The 17,792-nt window shown below is 39.7% G+C and overlaps 1 protein-coding gene across 1 annotated transcript in view; it reads right to left on the bottom strand.

Moving 5' to 3' along the window:
• Positions 1 to 17,792, bottom strand: part of arhgef17 (Rho guanine nucleotide exchange factor (GEF) 17) — a 71,268-nt gene that overhangs the window by 18,721 nt on the left and 34,755 nt on the right. Inside the window, exon 2 of the mRNA XM_074641878.1 lies at positions 1,586 to 1,663. Coding sequence (XP_074497979.1) covers positions 1,586 to 1,663 — 78 coding nt within the window. The remainder of the gene's footprint in view (positions 1 to 1,585; positions 1,664 to 17,792) is intronic.

Genomic DNA, 17,792 nt, shown 5'->3' with positions numbered 1-17,792 from the left:
CTATGTGTACAGCAGATAGTGTGCAGTGGAGTTTTAGGGCTTATTTGCTGAAAGCATCTACCTGCTATGTCTGGAAACAACACAGAGAACGGTGAGAGTGAACCAATAAAGTAAAGTTGCGGGCCGTAAAACCAATGAGCTAAAGATGCTAAAATGCTAAGTATCGCTGTCGGGGACTGCAGAGTCTGTGATAACTACAGTGTATGTGTTTGCAACGTATCCTCATACAACGGTTCGTATGATATCTTATGAAAAGTCATCCCTAATTTTCTGTGCGTTCTCCTACGAATGTCCAGCAACATGTGACAAATTACAGTACATTCCTTTTTGTAGGTATAGGTATGAACGGTGTATAAGAACAGCCTGGTGTTTGACAATATATGCGACATCTGTCACATACATGTAGTAGGCTCTACAGATAATGAGCGTCACCTTTTCTTGTACAATGTCCGGTGTAATCGGCAACACCGGTTGTCACAAGTTTATATTTCCTCATCTTGACATCCCTAACATGTAGCCATTTGATCCACTGTTATTATAAAAACATTGATTAGTACAGCTCATATTTATTTACGTCAGACTAGGTATCTGTTCCTACCTCAACTGACTAAGCTGTGCAACAAAAACTGAATAATATGTATAGTATTCACAGAAATCTTGCTAAGTCCCCCCAAAAAAAGAAACCGCAAAGAGTCAGATTTCAACTTGGGACCGCGCCGCTGTAGAGCTGTCTCAGCTGAACCACATCTGACACCCTCCTTCAGGGATCTGCACTCTCACTGCAGTCACCGTGGTAACACTTACTTTCCCTGTGTCGCCATGGGAACACAGCCCAGGATTATTCACTTTGTGGCCACACACAGAAACGCATGCATAGGGAGAAGCACAGAAAAGTCAACGTGCATGTGGGATGTGCGTGCACAATCAAACACACACACACACACGCATTTCACACAGATGTATGCAAGCACACACACTGTTCGCCCACACACACGGTGAATGATGGCAGGTTATACAATAGGTAGGGATGGGGAGTGTGTGTGTGTGTGTGTGACAGAGAGAGAGAGAGAGAGAGAGAGAGAGAGAGAGAGAGAGAGAGAGAGAGAGGGATGCAGCTAAGATTTGGGGTAAAGGTGAGTTAGCTGTTGGAAGAGATAGGTGTTGGTTATAGGTGTGAGAGAGAGTGTGTGTGTGTGTGTGTGTGTGTGTGTGTGTGTGTGTGTGTGTGTGTGTGTGTGTGTGTGTGGGCGGGCGGACAATGCTGATGACAGTTAGATGTGATGGGGTTAGCAGATTAGCCTGACAGGATGAATGACAATAAGTGGATTACATAATTCCTTTGTTACCTACATTTGTTATTCACGTCCTCAGCAATCTGTGAAGGCACAATGCTGTGTTTGTTTCTGTGTGTGTGTGTGCGCGCGTGTGTGTGTGTGTGTGTGTGATGGAAAAACGCTCAATAAGATGGTGTGTGTCTGTCAGTGAACGTTGCACTCTCATTAAACTAGAGATGTAAGAATAGCTGAGGTGAACTGTGTGTATGAGTATGTGAAGTTGTGTTTCTGTGTGAGTGTGTGTGTGTTACCTGGATGAGACTGCGTAGTGACTCCACATATGACTGCTCCGTGTCCAAGAGGGTCATTATCACATGTTTCCTCATGTCCTGTGAAAACAGAAGAATGTCAATCATCAATGCATTTATATTAATATTTATCATGTATGTATACTGTCATTAGTTACTAAAGACAAGACAGAACAGCACCCAAACACACACAAACACTGACATGCACAAATGTAATAAATGAGTCTTAATATGGACTGGAATAAAGTAAATTGGAATGAACCTTTTTGTAAAACACTGTGACCTTGAAAAGTCGTGTAAGAAATTAAAGCTTTATTTGAATTCAGTCCAGTTTACAATGTTTAAGAGCCAGATGTCAGGTTGTCGTGTTTCAGACAACACAGAAGTCTCACAGAGGTCCGGACCCCCACTAGAGGTCGCCAAAGCTTCACATGGGGTCCTGACTTTAAGGGACAACTTTCTTAAATATACAGTTGGCCTTTGTCTCAGCATTTCATTCATCTTTGTGAAAACTAAATGATAGTTATTTTTAATTTTTGATTATTATTTAATATATAAACAGGAACGGGATAAGGGCACGGTGAAGACCTGAACACAAGTTATATTCACAGAGCCTTCCCTCTCTGCTAAACAGCCTCGTCCTGCATTAAACATGTAGTTAAAACAACCAAAGAGCTAATAGAACAATGGCCAAGCATCAGGGAGAAGAAAACACTGAATTTGTCAAAAAAAGAAGCCTATTAAATATGTATGATCGTTAAAAATACAAAAAAATACAAAATAAAGAAAGAGAATTGTATTACAAGTCCCAATAAATAACAGGAAAACTCATCTCTGATGCAATATTCAAATAATCTGCTCAAAATGAATCCAAATCGCTCGTTTTACACAAACTTCCTGCAGTTATTGCGTTCACTATTTGGGTTAATTGTACAGTTTATCAGTTGTTCTGTACTGTTATTGTTATGCATTGAATATAATATGAAATATCCATAAAACATGTCACTTAGTCAGGGTCGTCTGTTTACTCAATGATTAATAATCATATCACAAAACTGCACTATCCCATGTCTGACTTTGCATGTCACACTCCTCTCTCTTCCAGTATGTGTCTTGTCTGTACCTTCATTGAAACAACTATCCATTTAAAACAACAATGAAAAGTGACCCTTTCTGCCATTTGGTTCGTGCTTTAACCAACTACCGCCATACAAAAAGTGTGGAAACCTTCCCTGTTTTCAAGACACAAGGACAGATCAGAAAATTTCATTTAAAGACGCTTAACAGAACTCCTACAGACTATATATTGTATGTCCAGCTTGAATTAATGAAGACTTGTGTGTAAATAAGGTAACCAGGATCACTGGTTGTCTAAAGGAGGACAACCTTGTTATGATCTGTTGGAGGGTTGAGCTTTGAAAGTTTCAGGGTTTAATGTTTAAATAGTTGCAGCCTTGATTCCCTTAACAATGCGTGACTGATGGGTCTCACAGCTGCTGTATTAGGCTGCATGACAGCGAAATGGAAAATAATTTAAAAGAGAGTGGATAAATGGAGTCAAAAACCTTGAAGCAGATTCAAATGAAACAAGTCAGCCTGGCTTTGAACTTATACTGAAGACACATTAGGGATGTCACGATACCAGAAGTTTAATAGTCAATACGAATACCAGTGAAATTCTCGATACCAATTTGATACCACGGTAAAAAACAAAAGTAAAACGATAAATCCCATGTACTTCAACATCCACTCCTTTATTACCTTTGGCATACTGGTTTTTGCAAATTTATTATTAATCACTGATGATCCGCCTCCAGTTTCTCACCAAAAACTAAATTTTACAATTGAACACATCATGATAACGTTATAATTGACCTTCGCCTAATACTCATTTTTACTGAACAGAGTATGTATCATAATGTAAATCAATGCAACCTCAGTACATTAGCCATTAGCTCCGTTATTAAGCCAAGCAGGACTATGCTGCTAACGTTAACTAGCTGTCCTCCTGCCGATTTCAACACAGATTTGTTGTTCATAATGTAACTTTATCAGGGACATTTTTCTCAAGCCCTGCGGTATCTGCGGTACTGTTGAAAAACGAGTACCGTCCCGTTTTCAGAATTTTGGCATCAACTTGGCTTTGACTTGACTCAGCTTTTTTTTAACTGCAGGAACCTTTCCTGGAACTCAGGATCTTTAAATGCACTTTGACAGGAACTGACCCCGTTCAGACTGACCCGGAAACAGTCCCTGTTCCTGAGGTATGTCTTTCAAAGCAACATTATGAGGGAGTGGAATGGAGCATGAGCAAGCAGGAGAAACATCGCTGTAACGTAACTGTATATCGTAATTCTTTAATTGCTGATTTAAAGTGAAAAAAAAATACTTAAAAACGCTCAGCAGTTTTTCTGTACTTTACAGATGAACCTTTTGACTTTCTGGGATTTTAAATCCCTCATCTCTACCTCTACGTGTCTCCTTTCCAACATCAGTCACACAACACAAACACAGAGAACATCATGATCACTGCCGTCTCGCCTTACTTCTCAAACTACATCATAGTTTTTTAATCCAATTGGTCTAATTTGCCTAATCTTGTTGGAGAAGCGAAGTACTTTTGAATTTTTTGGTTCCTACTGCTTTAAGTTCCTTCAACTGTATGACTGAAATATTAGATCTCAAATGTCAGTGTGGTATATGATAAACAATATTATGAGGGAGGCAAACAGTCAAGGCTGCAAACATGTAAGGGATAATGTACTTCGAGGCGGTCATTGTTGTGAAAGAAACCCAGACGAAGGTTTCTGTCACAACAATGACCCGCTAGCTGTACATTATCCCGCTTATTACACGGCCCCGCTTATTACTTAGGACACCCCCCCCCCCCCCCCCACACACACACACACACACACACACACACACACACACACACACACACACACACACACACACAAGGACTGGATAAGAGGTCTCTGAGGCCAGGAAGTCCACAGAGGCAAAGCATGAGTCAGCTGTTTACTCTAACATTGACTCATGATTTAGGGATGCAAGGAAATGAGCTGCTCTGACACACAGTGACAAAAAGACCGATGAAGGGCAGACAGAGAAAAATCAAACATCAAAAGAGTTAGTTGATTTTTTAAAACTTCTGCAACAAATATAAAAATATATTTCACGTAGTATTTTACTTTTCTGCACTTGATGAGATGAATCAAAATCAGTAGCTAAAATACAGTTTTCCATAAAGTGTTTCCCCCAAATTTCATGGCAACAATTGAAGGGTTTGTGCTACAAAAGTGAAAAGCCACCCACAGACAGACAGAGAGAGAGAGACAGAGAGAGAGAGAGAGAAAATAACAAAGGGAGCAAAGTATAAAGATCATGGAACAAGTCAGACATATTATCTCAGGGGTCTCATGGGAGACTCCCAAAATATTCTGGTACCAACATGACTTATAAATATCAGCCGGAGCCACAGGCAAAACCCTATGGTGCATATGTAACCACAATGTCTCTCACTGTCTTTCACACACACACAGGAGATTTTTTTTTATCCCTCTCTCCCTGCTCCTCTCTGCCAGCACCACTGTGCCCTATAAATAACCGTAACAATAACTTCCCAGAAAGGCCATGTTTAGTGTTTGGCATCTGAAGGGATCCCAGGGGCGCTGTGGGGTACCACCGCAGGGTGATAGGTGGTGTGTGAATGGAGGAGTGTGTGTGTGTGTGTGTGAGACAGAGAGTGCATGCAAGTAATTATGAGTGGAAAACCTGCCTTATAAAATGAGAGAAATGCATTATTGTTTTTTTAAAAGTGAATGTTAGGTTGACGTTTACATACCACCAGTCTCTTTTGCCAAATAATTCTTCTTAAGATCAACACTGTTTGTTCCGCGATAGAGATTCGGTCCAAGTTTACTCTGCCCTGAGATATAAACACTAACACAATGAAGTGGAAGGAATAAATACAGGGCCAAACACGGCTAAAGAGGGAAACACACAATACCACAGTAATCATCCATCTATACTCCCCAATTACCCTCCGAATAGGGACACTCGTCTATTCAAAATACATCTCGGTTCAGTCCCCTGATACAATAAGCAGCAGTCCTGCCAAAGTGTCCTGAAACCCAGTTTCTCAAGTGTTATTTAACTAGACTTTTATTGATAGGAATTCATAATACAGTTGCTGATCTTTGGTAAATTTCACACCTGCTAATCTAACTCAGGTTTGATTATTTTGTCATTGAACTTTGACTGTGTTACACCAAAAAAGCTCAGAAGACTTTCAATACTTTAGATTAATTGGATTGGATGTAATTGGATCAATGGACTTAATGGACTCTCCTGATTCGTTTTTTATTTTTTTTATTGATCATTTAAATGTTAATACTATATCAGAAAATAATGGAAAATGTCCATCACAATTGGACCCCATGTAGTATCTTCAAATTGCTTGTTTTTCTGACCATCAGCCCCACACTCAAAAAACACTCAATATACAAGTATATAAATTAAAGAAATTATTATATTATTACTAATTATCTATCATTATATATTAGCAGCAAAGGGCTGGGCAATATGACGATCTATATCGTCAAAACTTTATAAAAATGTCTTATCGTATATATTTTTCTATATCGTTTCTTTCGCGATGAAGATTTGGCCTTATATTTCTTTCTTTTTTTTCTATATCATTTGCATAAAAATTGTGAAAAACTGAAAATAATGATCATTTGCTACTCTACTCTAATGATAATGAATCTCTGCTGTACAACGTGGTTTAAACCTAATCATTATAGCTACAAATCGTCACACTGGAACCAGCAAATATTTGGCATTTTTGCTTGATGAGTGAGTAAAATGATAAATCATAAATTCAATGAACTGACTAATCGTTTCAGCAATATATCTTACAATCAATCAATCACCCACTTCTGTCAATGGATGATCATTTGTTGAGAATGATGCTATCAAGCATGGAGCACAGCTGCATTGATAGACAGTAACAGTACTGGATGTATTTGCAAACTGCAGTATTTATGTAGTGTACAGCATATGCAGTAAAAGCAGGATTTCCCTGGTAGCTACAACTGTGATAGATGCAGTTCCTGACACTGTGCTGCATACACACACACTCACACACACACTGGCCTCCACACGAGAGCACAGCTGCTTCCCTCTGCATGAATGTCTCATAGAAATTAAATCTAATTTACGATGATCAAATTGACGAATGCAGATCCACTCTCACAACTCATGACTGCTGAATCATTATTTTGACTTCAACCTGACAAAGACAAACAAACAAAGTCCACCGCTTTCACAATACAGGCAAATAAGCACATGAACACACGCGTGCACACAGTAGGAGCGTTTTGGACCCTCAAGGAGCTGTTCAGTTGTATAATGATGGGAACAGGACGGCGGGGAATAACTCATGTATGTGTGTGACAGTGAGGTAAAACAAGAGGGGAAATGTCCCTGAAGACAGGAGTGTTAGACTCTGTTCTGTGCTGGTCGTCTTGTCTATTAGATAACACACACACACACATCAGAACATGGTGAAATAATGCTAGGAATGCTAGTTTCATTTTGCTAACGGGGTTACCTTATGAGCCCCAGCTGAGAGGCTGAATGGTTACAGGAAAGGCTGGTATCTCACAACAGTGGAGCTGAAGTCAAGACTGGGCCCATTGTAATAAAACAACAGTCACACTGTAACTGTGAGGCTATGATGACACATGATGAGTCACTGTTTGCTGTCTCATCGTTCTCCCCTGTCGCTCCCGAGACCGACGGTGGAGAGTAACATTCTCAAGATAATTAATAATTACTTGTCACAACTTGGGTCTTATTTTGGTATTTGCAAGACGGGGCAAGAAATTAGCTATCAGATGATCAGACAGGTTGTAATCTGGTCAAACTGTTGGTTGTCAACAGAACAAAAACTTTGCCCGATAGGCTCTTTTCACAGCAGCCATGTGGACATGGCATCTCAGGGTAAACACAGGTTGATCAAATTAATTATGGTCCCGTTCTATTTAGTGTCACTGCAGCCATTCAAGTGAGCCAGCATGCACCTAAATGGAACAGGGCCTTAATTAATGTTATTAATACACCTGTGTGTACCCTGTAATGACATGTCAAGATGGTTGCTGTGAAAAGAGCCTATTATCTAAACCAGTGTTTCTCAAACTTTTTTTTCTGCGGACCAACTTTTTAAAAATGACAAAACCATCGTGACCCAATTCACAATAGGCCTCATCTATAAATTGCGAGAAGAGCTAATTTGTGCGTAAATTTAATAATAAGATAAAAACAATAATTGGTTTCTAAACAGACAGTTTGGGTGACAAGTTCACTGTTTGCCTTCGTTTGTTTCTCCCAAATCAGTCCGACTAAACTGGGAGATTGTTAACAACTGGTATGATCATCTGACTGCTTGTGTCATCAATTTTATCACTGATAAAAAAAATGATGGGCAAAACTACAATAGTAAGAGCCAGGTAGTAATTAACTGGAATTATCTTTGAGAGAGGCGGTGGGAGGGAGTGAGGCGGACACAGGTGGAACAATTTAACGAGCACAAGCTCAGGTGTAACTAATAACATTAACGACGGCCACATTAAGCGTCCCAGTTAGCCATGAAACTGAAAAATTAACATCTCAGCTGTGAGAAAAAGCCTGTGATGCAAGAAGATCAGATCCAGCTCCTCAGCTCCATTCAGCCCTAAAAACAGGTCTGTTTTTAGGGCTGAATGGATGGACACTAGCGGACACGTACACAGTTCTAAATACTACATTAGTGGCTGCATATACTGGCATGTATGACAAACTTCATATCACAAGAACCCTCAGACTCTAGTAGCCACATGGATGCAGAGTATAATTCGGGCTTTAGCAACAACAGGCACAGAACTCACAGCCTCTGGTTGTTTGCCATCACTGACAACATGAATATCCACTAGAAAAAGCAAAAAAATAACTTAAGTAACTGTCCCAACCGTCCCAGGGAGAGCAGACACACTTTAAACTCAAGTGCTGGCTACCAACAAAAACAGACAGCTAACACTAGCATCAACTTAAATAAGCTTTCCAACAATATGCGTTTTGTATGTGGTATAACTAAAAACAGTATGGTAGAAGAAAAATAAAGAGCCAAAGATGTACTTACACTATGTACATTTCAAAACTGTGAATAAAATGTGAGGAATAGTTATTTTTTTAATGCAAGAATCGATATATTTGCTTCATTTGAGTCTATGTGAAGGTAGAAGGAAGTTAACAAACCAAAACAAACCGCAGCGAGACACAACAAGAAAGTAGGAAACGGCAGATGGTCCACGTGGATACGACCTGCACCCTCACATTTTAAATCCAACACTACACATACAGTAAAGTATGGAAACACTTTGGGTTTCACACATTGCCAAGAAAAGCAGAGCTAGACATCATGGCCAAAGCTGCATGCTAACTCTGTCATGGACAGGAAACATTATCGGATTGCGGTAACGTGAGGTCAAGCCAAGCCGTCACTCTCATCTCTGTGGTCAAATCGGCCGACGCTACAACTGTAGAGCACCCATATACTGACATTTATGTTAAATGCATTCAAACGGCCCTGACGGAGCTCACCATGGATGTATAAAGAGAACGGAGCTAACGGGAGAGCTAGCGATGGACTTGGCGAAGTTAGCGAAAGTATACACGTGTGGCTATGTCCGGTTTTCAAAATAAGGTGTTAACAAAAGGGAACTGTATATACAAGATAAATATATGGAAATAAGATTGATTGGATTATATTCACCAGAAGTATAAAACATTATGTGTTATACATTATATGTCCCTTATAAATTAAAAATAAAATACCACTAATTTGTGAGGGAAAGTCTTTATTCTTTGATTTTTGGGTTACTGGAAAAATGTAATAAATAATTCTTGACTATGACTGATATATTTGACTTCAGGACATCTCTGACTACATATACGCAGAAAATCAAACAGTTTTACATTATTAATTTAGATATTTCCAAAGTAAAAGTCCCTAGAAGTGTATGATTAAACTTTCTCCCATAGTCTAGTGTTAAAAAAAGTAAATAAAATCGTAATATCGAATCGCGATACTTAAAAATCGCAATACATATCGAATCTGCACCAGTGTATCGTGATAGTATTGAATCGGGAGATAGGTGTATCGTCCCAGCCTTACTTTCTAAAATACTAAAAAGGCTCTTTCCCTACTGCCCCCTGTCCCAACCCGACCCTGCACTCCCCTATCTCCTAATTTAAATAATAATAATATAATATAATATAATAATAAAGGTGTCACTTGTTTTTCAGAGCTGAAATCTTGAGATTACCGCTTCAAATTATTTGTAACGAGATAACTTTGATGTATTTAACCACCCAGATCTCAGGAATGATTCAGCCTGAAGAGCAAGAATGTGTTTGTGTAATTTAATCAACCCAAAACAGCCCAAGCTAAGATTTGCTTGGAAGGACAGGTCTGTACATCACATCTGTTTGTTTGAGATGGAATTCACAAAGAGCAAAAGCATGCCATAATATAAGTATGGTTATTCTTTTCTCTCAGACTCAATCTCAGACGTTGCTTGGTAGTGGTAAATGTGACAGGATGGATGATTCACAGGATTCAGCCTGTCACTTATTAACACTGGAGGGGATCTGAAAGGAAACCCTCGAGTGTATGTGTGAGAGAAAAGTGTCTGGACAAGTGTGTACAGTACGTGTGTGTGAGCAGTACAGCATGTTCTCATGTGTCCCTCTGTGTCTCCGTGATGGCGTGGACACAGGGGGTCCATAAAGTAAGTTATTCCTCACAACTGCAGCCAAACATTACAGCAAGACAGTAAAGACAACATACACCAGAGCACAGGCAGCTTTGTCTAATGTCATTTTGTTTAACTATTTCAGTTGTGGTTTCATGCAGCAAAGGTCATGCTGTGTATCAACTGTATTTCTGTCTTTGTGGCGAGTGTATGTTGTTCTGACATATGATGCCGCTACTACTGCTCTATAGTCTAGACCAGATAAAAGTGAAACAAATCAATGTTATTTTCTTTTTTTGCTTGATTTTGTATTATCTATTTCTCTGGGATATTGTCTTGCCGCTTACTTTTTGTTTGTAAAAACCTGTACAAAACTGTTCCTATAATTTTTCCACACTTTCGCGTTTCATTATTCGATAGAAAATAGTTCCAGTTTTTAATCCTGTACCTGTTTTGTTCTGACAATTTAGTATCTAAAAGTGTTATTTTGCCAATGAAGGACTGAAGTTCCCAATCATTATTTCTAAGTGCCACAGCTGGTTTAAATTTTGTTGCCATCAAATATTTTGTAGGGTCACTTTCTTTTCTCTCAGTGACCTTCGCCGCCGACAAAAAGACTGGAACGCAGCTGTAAAGACTGCAGCTGTTTCATTTTGAGCTCAGAAGCATACCGTTTCTCACAAATAATGATACACTATATTGCCAACAAGGTTATGTTTCTGCCATGTTTACTTTTTGTCCTGCCCTAATATGCAGTATGCAACAAAGCTAATAGGAGAGAGAGGGAGATGTGAATACCTCATGGTCTGTAAACAGCCCTGAGAAGAGCATTAATTGGCCAAAATACTCAGAATCCCCTGTGTGAGTTACCATGGCTTTTAACGACAATGACGTGGGACGGCGTTATTGGCAGTAACCGTCGTATGAGAGCAGTGCAGAGTGGTAGTTGTGAGCTAACCAGTAGGGCACGCTCGTATGCACTAAAGGGCACGCACAACCGGCCCGGCGATGTCAACAAAGCACAGAGAAAAACACAGGGAGAGTGTATTCATTCTCTGCTCAAGTAGACATTACTCCTTTATATTTTTACATAGTTATTTGCTGCTATATTAATGCTCTGAATTTCAAATTTAGCACCTTTAAATGAGGTCATAAAGGAATTGTTCGACATCTTGAAAAATATGCTTATTCGCTTTCTTGTCGAGAGTTAGATGAGACGATAGACTCTCATATCTGTATGTAAATACTTAGCTATTTAGCTTAGAATAAAAAACTGGAAGCAGGAGGAAACAGCTATCCTGGCTCTGTCCCAAACGTAACAAAATATGCCTACCGGCCTGTAATTAGCAAGTTATATCTTGTTCATTTGATCCTTACAAAAAACAAATAGTAAAAATATCAATTTGCCCTTTTATTGGGGGGTTATGTATGCCAGACTTTTTCTTGGCTGGAACAAGAAACCACCTGGAGTCTGCTGGTATTTCAAAATGTCAAACTATTCCTTTAAATGAATCCATAAAACCTGCAAGTTATTGTTTATTAACACAGACAAACATATTAATTACTTTACTGCAGGCTTTTAGTGTCACTTTTTGCTACAAATGCCATATTCACCTTTCCAAGAATGAAAATCGAAGAGGAAATGCTGAATCTGTGATCATCGTTTTCTTTCAATTCCTCGTTTTTTCATGTGGCAAATTTACTGAATATGTACCTCAACATCAGCACTGCACAACACATCCTCAATATAAAAATCATTTAAAGTCTGAGCTGAAGTTATTTCATTAAAAGCATCAGCGACCGAAACAAAGCTCTTCTCATCGCTGTCGTCACACCTCTCCACCTCTGCCGTCTTCACCCCCCCTCCTCGACGACTGTATCCCCTGGCAACAGCCTGGCGAAAGCAGCAACAGGCAGCCTCTTAGCACAGAGAGAAAGCATCCTCATCACCTTTCTCTTCCTCCTCTATTCAGCGTGTGTGTGTCTCTATGTACTTCCTAATTGGCATCTGCATGCCACAGACTGCTCTCACCTACTCTACACTGATCAATAGTTTTTTTCTCTCTCTTTCAGACGTGCACGCACACACTATTGATCCACCTCCCGACTCCTCCATCATCATCACCTCTTCCATTGCTTTCCTCTCATCCTACTCTTTACTTTCTAAAGGTTCTCACAATGATTGGTCTCACCTCACATTCACACAATCTGTTAATATAATGATCAATGTTGAGGTGTGCAATTAGTCTTCTGCTGCTGCTTCAATATCATCTTTATCAATACCATCGATGGACCTTGCAAAAGCATTAGTATGTTGTACTTATACAATCACACCTTAAACAATTAGTCGATTAATTGATTTGTCCACTAGCAGAAAATGGCATTAATTAAGTAATTCTTTCAAACGAATATGGCATACATTTTGGGTTGTCTCATGCATATTTGCTGGTTTTCTTACTCTTTTATGATATTAAAACAAAATATCTTTGGGGATTTGGACCGTTGGTCAGACAAAACAAGACAAACATGACGCTGCGGAAAGATGAAGACATTTTTTTTTCCAATTGTTTGAGATTTTATGGACCAAAAATATAAATTAAAAATACTCAAGAGATTTATCAGTTGGGGTTCGACAACTATTTTAAGGATTTTGAGAAAACATATTTTCAAAAGCGTCTTAATGTCAGACCTAAGAATGTCCTTGCTATGGAGAATGGTTCGCTTTAATTTTCCAAATTTCTATAGGCATTTGCGTTGGGGGAATTGTTCCCTTATTGAAAAAAACACATTTCTATCATGAGAAAATGTAGCTCTGCTCTTACATATATCTACATGACCCTCCCACATACGAATACACTTCAATCCTTGGTGTGTGGATTAACAGGCTGGCTGTTAAGATTAGCAGAGCTACAGCGGCCGTGTTATGTCTGCTGTATGAGTGAGTTTGTGCGTTCACACATGTGTGGATGTAATCCGAAATGTGTTTGTTGATTCTGCTGCCACTCGAGCACACATAACTCCAGGTATACGACGAACACACACAAAGGAAATGCTACTAAAGACGCCTTAAAATAAAATAAATTACACTTCAAAACTACCAAAGATACTGTACGCACAGAGCATCAAAACACTGGAGTGCAGATGAACAGACAGTGAGACTGCAAAGAGTGTTGTGAGTGTTTACAACAGTAGGTGTTGGAGCTAATCATGTGATTCACTCAGCTCTAATTCTATTATAGAGGCAGAGAGAGGAGGATCGGAAGAAAGAGACATTATCCAGGGAAGACAGACATGTTAGGACAGGGAATGAGCTGTAATAATGAAGGGGATACACAGAAAAACAACATAAATAAAAGAAGAATTCAAAGAAAAGCAGAAGAAGAATGAGAGAAAGAGAGGAAAACAGAAGGAGGCTGGATGGAGTGAAATGTAAATTGAGTTGGACAGGCAGGTGATAGCGTCCTAGATACGCAGCAAAGGTGCAAGACAGGAACCACACACACAAAAAAACACACAAATCTTAACTGCAAATACAAAGAAAAACACCTATAGTCTACCTCTCCGATGGGGCTTCCAGCACAAAGTCCATTCCCATTCAAATTCCCGCTGGAGTTCCCATTCCTGGTGTTGTTTTTGAACTGATCCACAGCATCTCTGTCCGCCACTTCTTCTCCTCCTCCTCCACTACCCTCATCTCCTGTATTCTCTCCATTCTCGTTCATTTCCTCCAGAGCGATGCTGAACTGGGCAAGCGTTCGAACCATCTGCAGCATACGGAGCGCTCCCTGTGCCCGAACGCACACTCACTTTGGCACATAGACGCACGATGAACAACCAGAAAAACACCTGCAGGGTTCTTATGTTTGTTTACTCACACAAACTCGGTCTTCATGTCCGCGGAATAATGTCAGATAAAAAGAAAAGACAACACCTGAGGGGCAAAGGGATCACCACCTTTCCTCTTAATCACAACATAAAATAAACATGTCCCTTCCAGTTGTTCGTTTCGGTCCTCTCTTCTGTCCTCTTTTGAATAATTCAGTCCTTCAGAAAGCAACCTCTCTCTGCATGCAAGTCTTCTGCTCTTCCATAAATTCAGTCTTGTGTGTCAAAGTGCGCGTCTTGTTCTGTAGCAGGTAGCGGCTCGGCAGCACACGCACACACCGTTATGTGAGAGACAAGGGAGCACGCTTCAGCATGTATGCATGGGTGTCTGATCTGTCCCTACTGCATGGATGATGTAAGCAGAATCTGAGCGTATGTCGAGGTGTGTGTGGACCACGGGAGAGATAAAAAGTGTGTGTGTGGGTGTGTGTGAGTGTGTCATGGCCCTCCCCCCCCCGGGTGTGTAAAATGAGAGGCAGCAGGCAGGGCAGACGCTCACAGCGCTCCACTCAGCTCAGCCAGACTCGACCAATCCCTCCATAAATAATCGATTGAGGTATCTGAGGGACGAGAGGACAGGGGAGGATGACAGAGCTGTCCATCCATCCGTCCATCCATCTCCCTCTTAACTATATTTAACCATGATAACATCTTTTTTTATGTCCCAACAGTACCAATTATTTCATAACACTGTCTGAAGTTCCCTTACTCCCATTGCAGTTAAATGCTCCACTGAGGAAACACAGATTTTAATAATGTCCTTTCTGTCTGTTCTGTTTCTATGCAGGCACACTGAATGATAGCAGCCCACAGATAACCATGACAACAGTGAGCAAGAGTGTCGTTAACTACAAATCATGTACACCGACGATTATTTTTACAAGCATGTTGCAACTTTTTAGATGCATTTCCCATCTTCCAGGCTGCTGCACGCTGCTTTCCATTTATGGCAGAAACTTCTAAATCTAAAAAAAAAAAAAAATTAAAGGGGCACTCCACCAAATTTACACATGAGGTTCAGTTTACTCGTTATGAGGTTTAATACACAGATGTGAAAACAGTTGTATACTGCAATACACGGCTGTGGAGGACAGGATCTCTCAGCTTCTGCTTCTTCTTTTTTTTAAATCCATCTCTTGTGAGTTTCTCAATTTTATGGAAGCACAATACTAAATCAATGGAATTCCCCTTAAAAAGGTGCAAAATGCGAGATTGGGAAAAATGTTATTGCCTTCGTACGGCTCTCAACATGGCGAAGGCTTAGCCAGGAGCTCGTATCTAACAGTGCTACGCTTCAACAACGGTGCCATTGGTCAGGACGGCGTTATCGGCTGTAACCGCCATATGAGAGCAGAGCAGCGGCTGTGAGCTAGACAGCGGGGCACGCTCACATGCACGAACATGCACTAAAAACCATGCACGGCCGGCCCGGACAATGTCAACAAAACACAGAGAAGCTTGGATTACAACACACACAGAGGGAGAGCGACTTCAATCTCTGCTCAGGTAGACATTACTCCTCTATATCTTAGCTAATAGTTGTTAGATGCTATATTAATGCTCTGAATATTGTATAGAGAGCCCCTTTAAGTATTTCTTTAGTCTATAAAATATGAGAATATAAAGAAAAATGCCCATTAAATTGTCCCAGAGGTCAAGGTGACAATCAACTAAAGTTAAAGTTATATAAAAACAGAGAAAAGCAGCACATTGGAGAATTTTGAAATAATGGCCAGGGCCTTTATTTGAGACTATAATTAGAGACGTGTCATTATTTCTAACTCACCCTGTTTTATAAGTATACATTTTAATCATAATTTAGAAAAGAAGCCTTCCTGTTTTCCATTACTGTTGCTATTTTTACTGTAAATGCAGTCTCAACACTTCCGTTTCACAATAAACCTCTTCATTGGAATCCTTTTATACTGAAAAACTACAGGAAGGGTTGAGTTGAACAATAGCTTAACATTGAGAAAGCGCTCCAAAGTACTATCAATCAGAATTCATTCATCAATAGGTGAGAGCAGACTTTCTGCAAAATGAGTAAGCAGCAGATTGAGAAATATGGCAGTGCTGTTGAACTGATGGGAAATATCACTGTGGAAATATATTTAGATTATACTGAATTTCCATCTCAATCATTATGCTGTAGTACAGGTAATGAAAATTTAGTTTTTTGTTCCCTGTGCTGTGCTATTATTGGCCTTTATCTGAGTACTGGCTTTATACAAGAATTTTCTGTTTCCATGCCTTCATACATTTTTGATCAAAGTTATATTTTCATCATATGGTTGTGCAGTTGCACCACCGTTCCTTGCACACACTATTTGGGTCAGTTTTCCAGAGGGTTTCTGTTAGCAACAGCCTTTCCATATAAAGTTAATAATCTTAAAGTTGCAGACCCATCAGTGTGGTCCTTTAACAATTCATAAAGTACATGCACCCACATTAACATGCACATGGGGACACTCACAAAAGAAAAAGTAAAAAGTAAATCGAGCATAAATATGGCAACATAAGGGTAAAAAGGACCGTGTGCATGGTTATGCGAGTGGACGCACATCAGCTGGATGGCACGCATCACCGGAGAGTTTTTGTGAGTGCATAAATCTAAAATGCAGTTTTAATGAAAAAGTTTCAGAAGTAGAAGACGGCACGGCATGTGGGTTTGAGCTGAAACATGCTTGCAAGTGAACTGAGGAGCAACAGTAGCTTTAAAAATACAGTGTGCCATGTCAAATGTAATATTAACACAAATAACAATCCTGCAGTGATTTGATGTCACCCAGAGTACTTCTACATTACAGCATGGTATGAGGTGGCATTTGTCCAGCGATAAACCCAAACACACTTTAGAGGCTCTTTCTCTCCAACTGAGATCAGATGATGACGACAGAAAAAAAAGGTCACAAAGGACATTTAAAGGTCAAGCTCGTGGCAGGAAATTGGCCTTTAATCCTTGTTGCCATAGAAACAATAGACGAGTTTGAAGGTCTGGTGACAGAGATCAGAGATGACAATCTCTCAGGCATGTTTGGAGTTGGAGCGCAGAATTTATTTATATACTCCGTTTCTCTGGGCCAAACATCCAACCAACAAACCACCTTTAATACCAAATAAAGGCCACTTTAATACCATAGTAAGCCCTTCAAACTAATAACTTCCCTCCGAAGACTGATGGTTTGAAGATCTGTCGAGAATAAACAGGGAGATGTTCCTGCTTTCTTTATATCTGTATCTCTGTTTCCATCTTCAATCGTTTATTCAACCCAAACATTTATGCCAACACCATCTAAACAGTACTTGGACAACAATAGAGTGCTGCAGTGATGACATACTGTATTTTAGTAAGCCAACCTGCAATGTAGCGTCAATGGGATTTTTCAATTGGGCTTTGGATTATTACAGAAAATAAGCTCTGTGGCAAACAAATATTTATGATACTTACATGTTTTGTTCAGCAAGATAATCTCCACAAATGAACACCATTTTTATGATTTTTTAAGCATAAATGCAATTGCCAGTATCGC

The sequence above is a fragment of the Sebastes fasciatus genome, chromosome 7, assembly GCF_043250625.1.
Source record: "Sebastes fasciatus isolate fSebFas1 chromosome 7, fSebFas1.pri, whole genome shotgun sequence".
Lineage (NCBI taxonomy): Eukaryota > Metazoa > Chordata > Actinopteri > Perciformes > Sebastidae > Sebastes > Sebastes fasciatus.
This window is presented reverse-complemented; position numbering and strand designations above follow the sequence as displayed.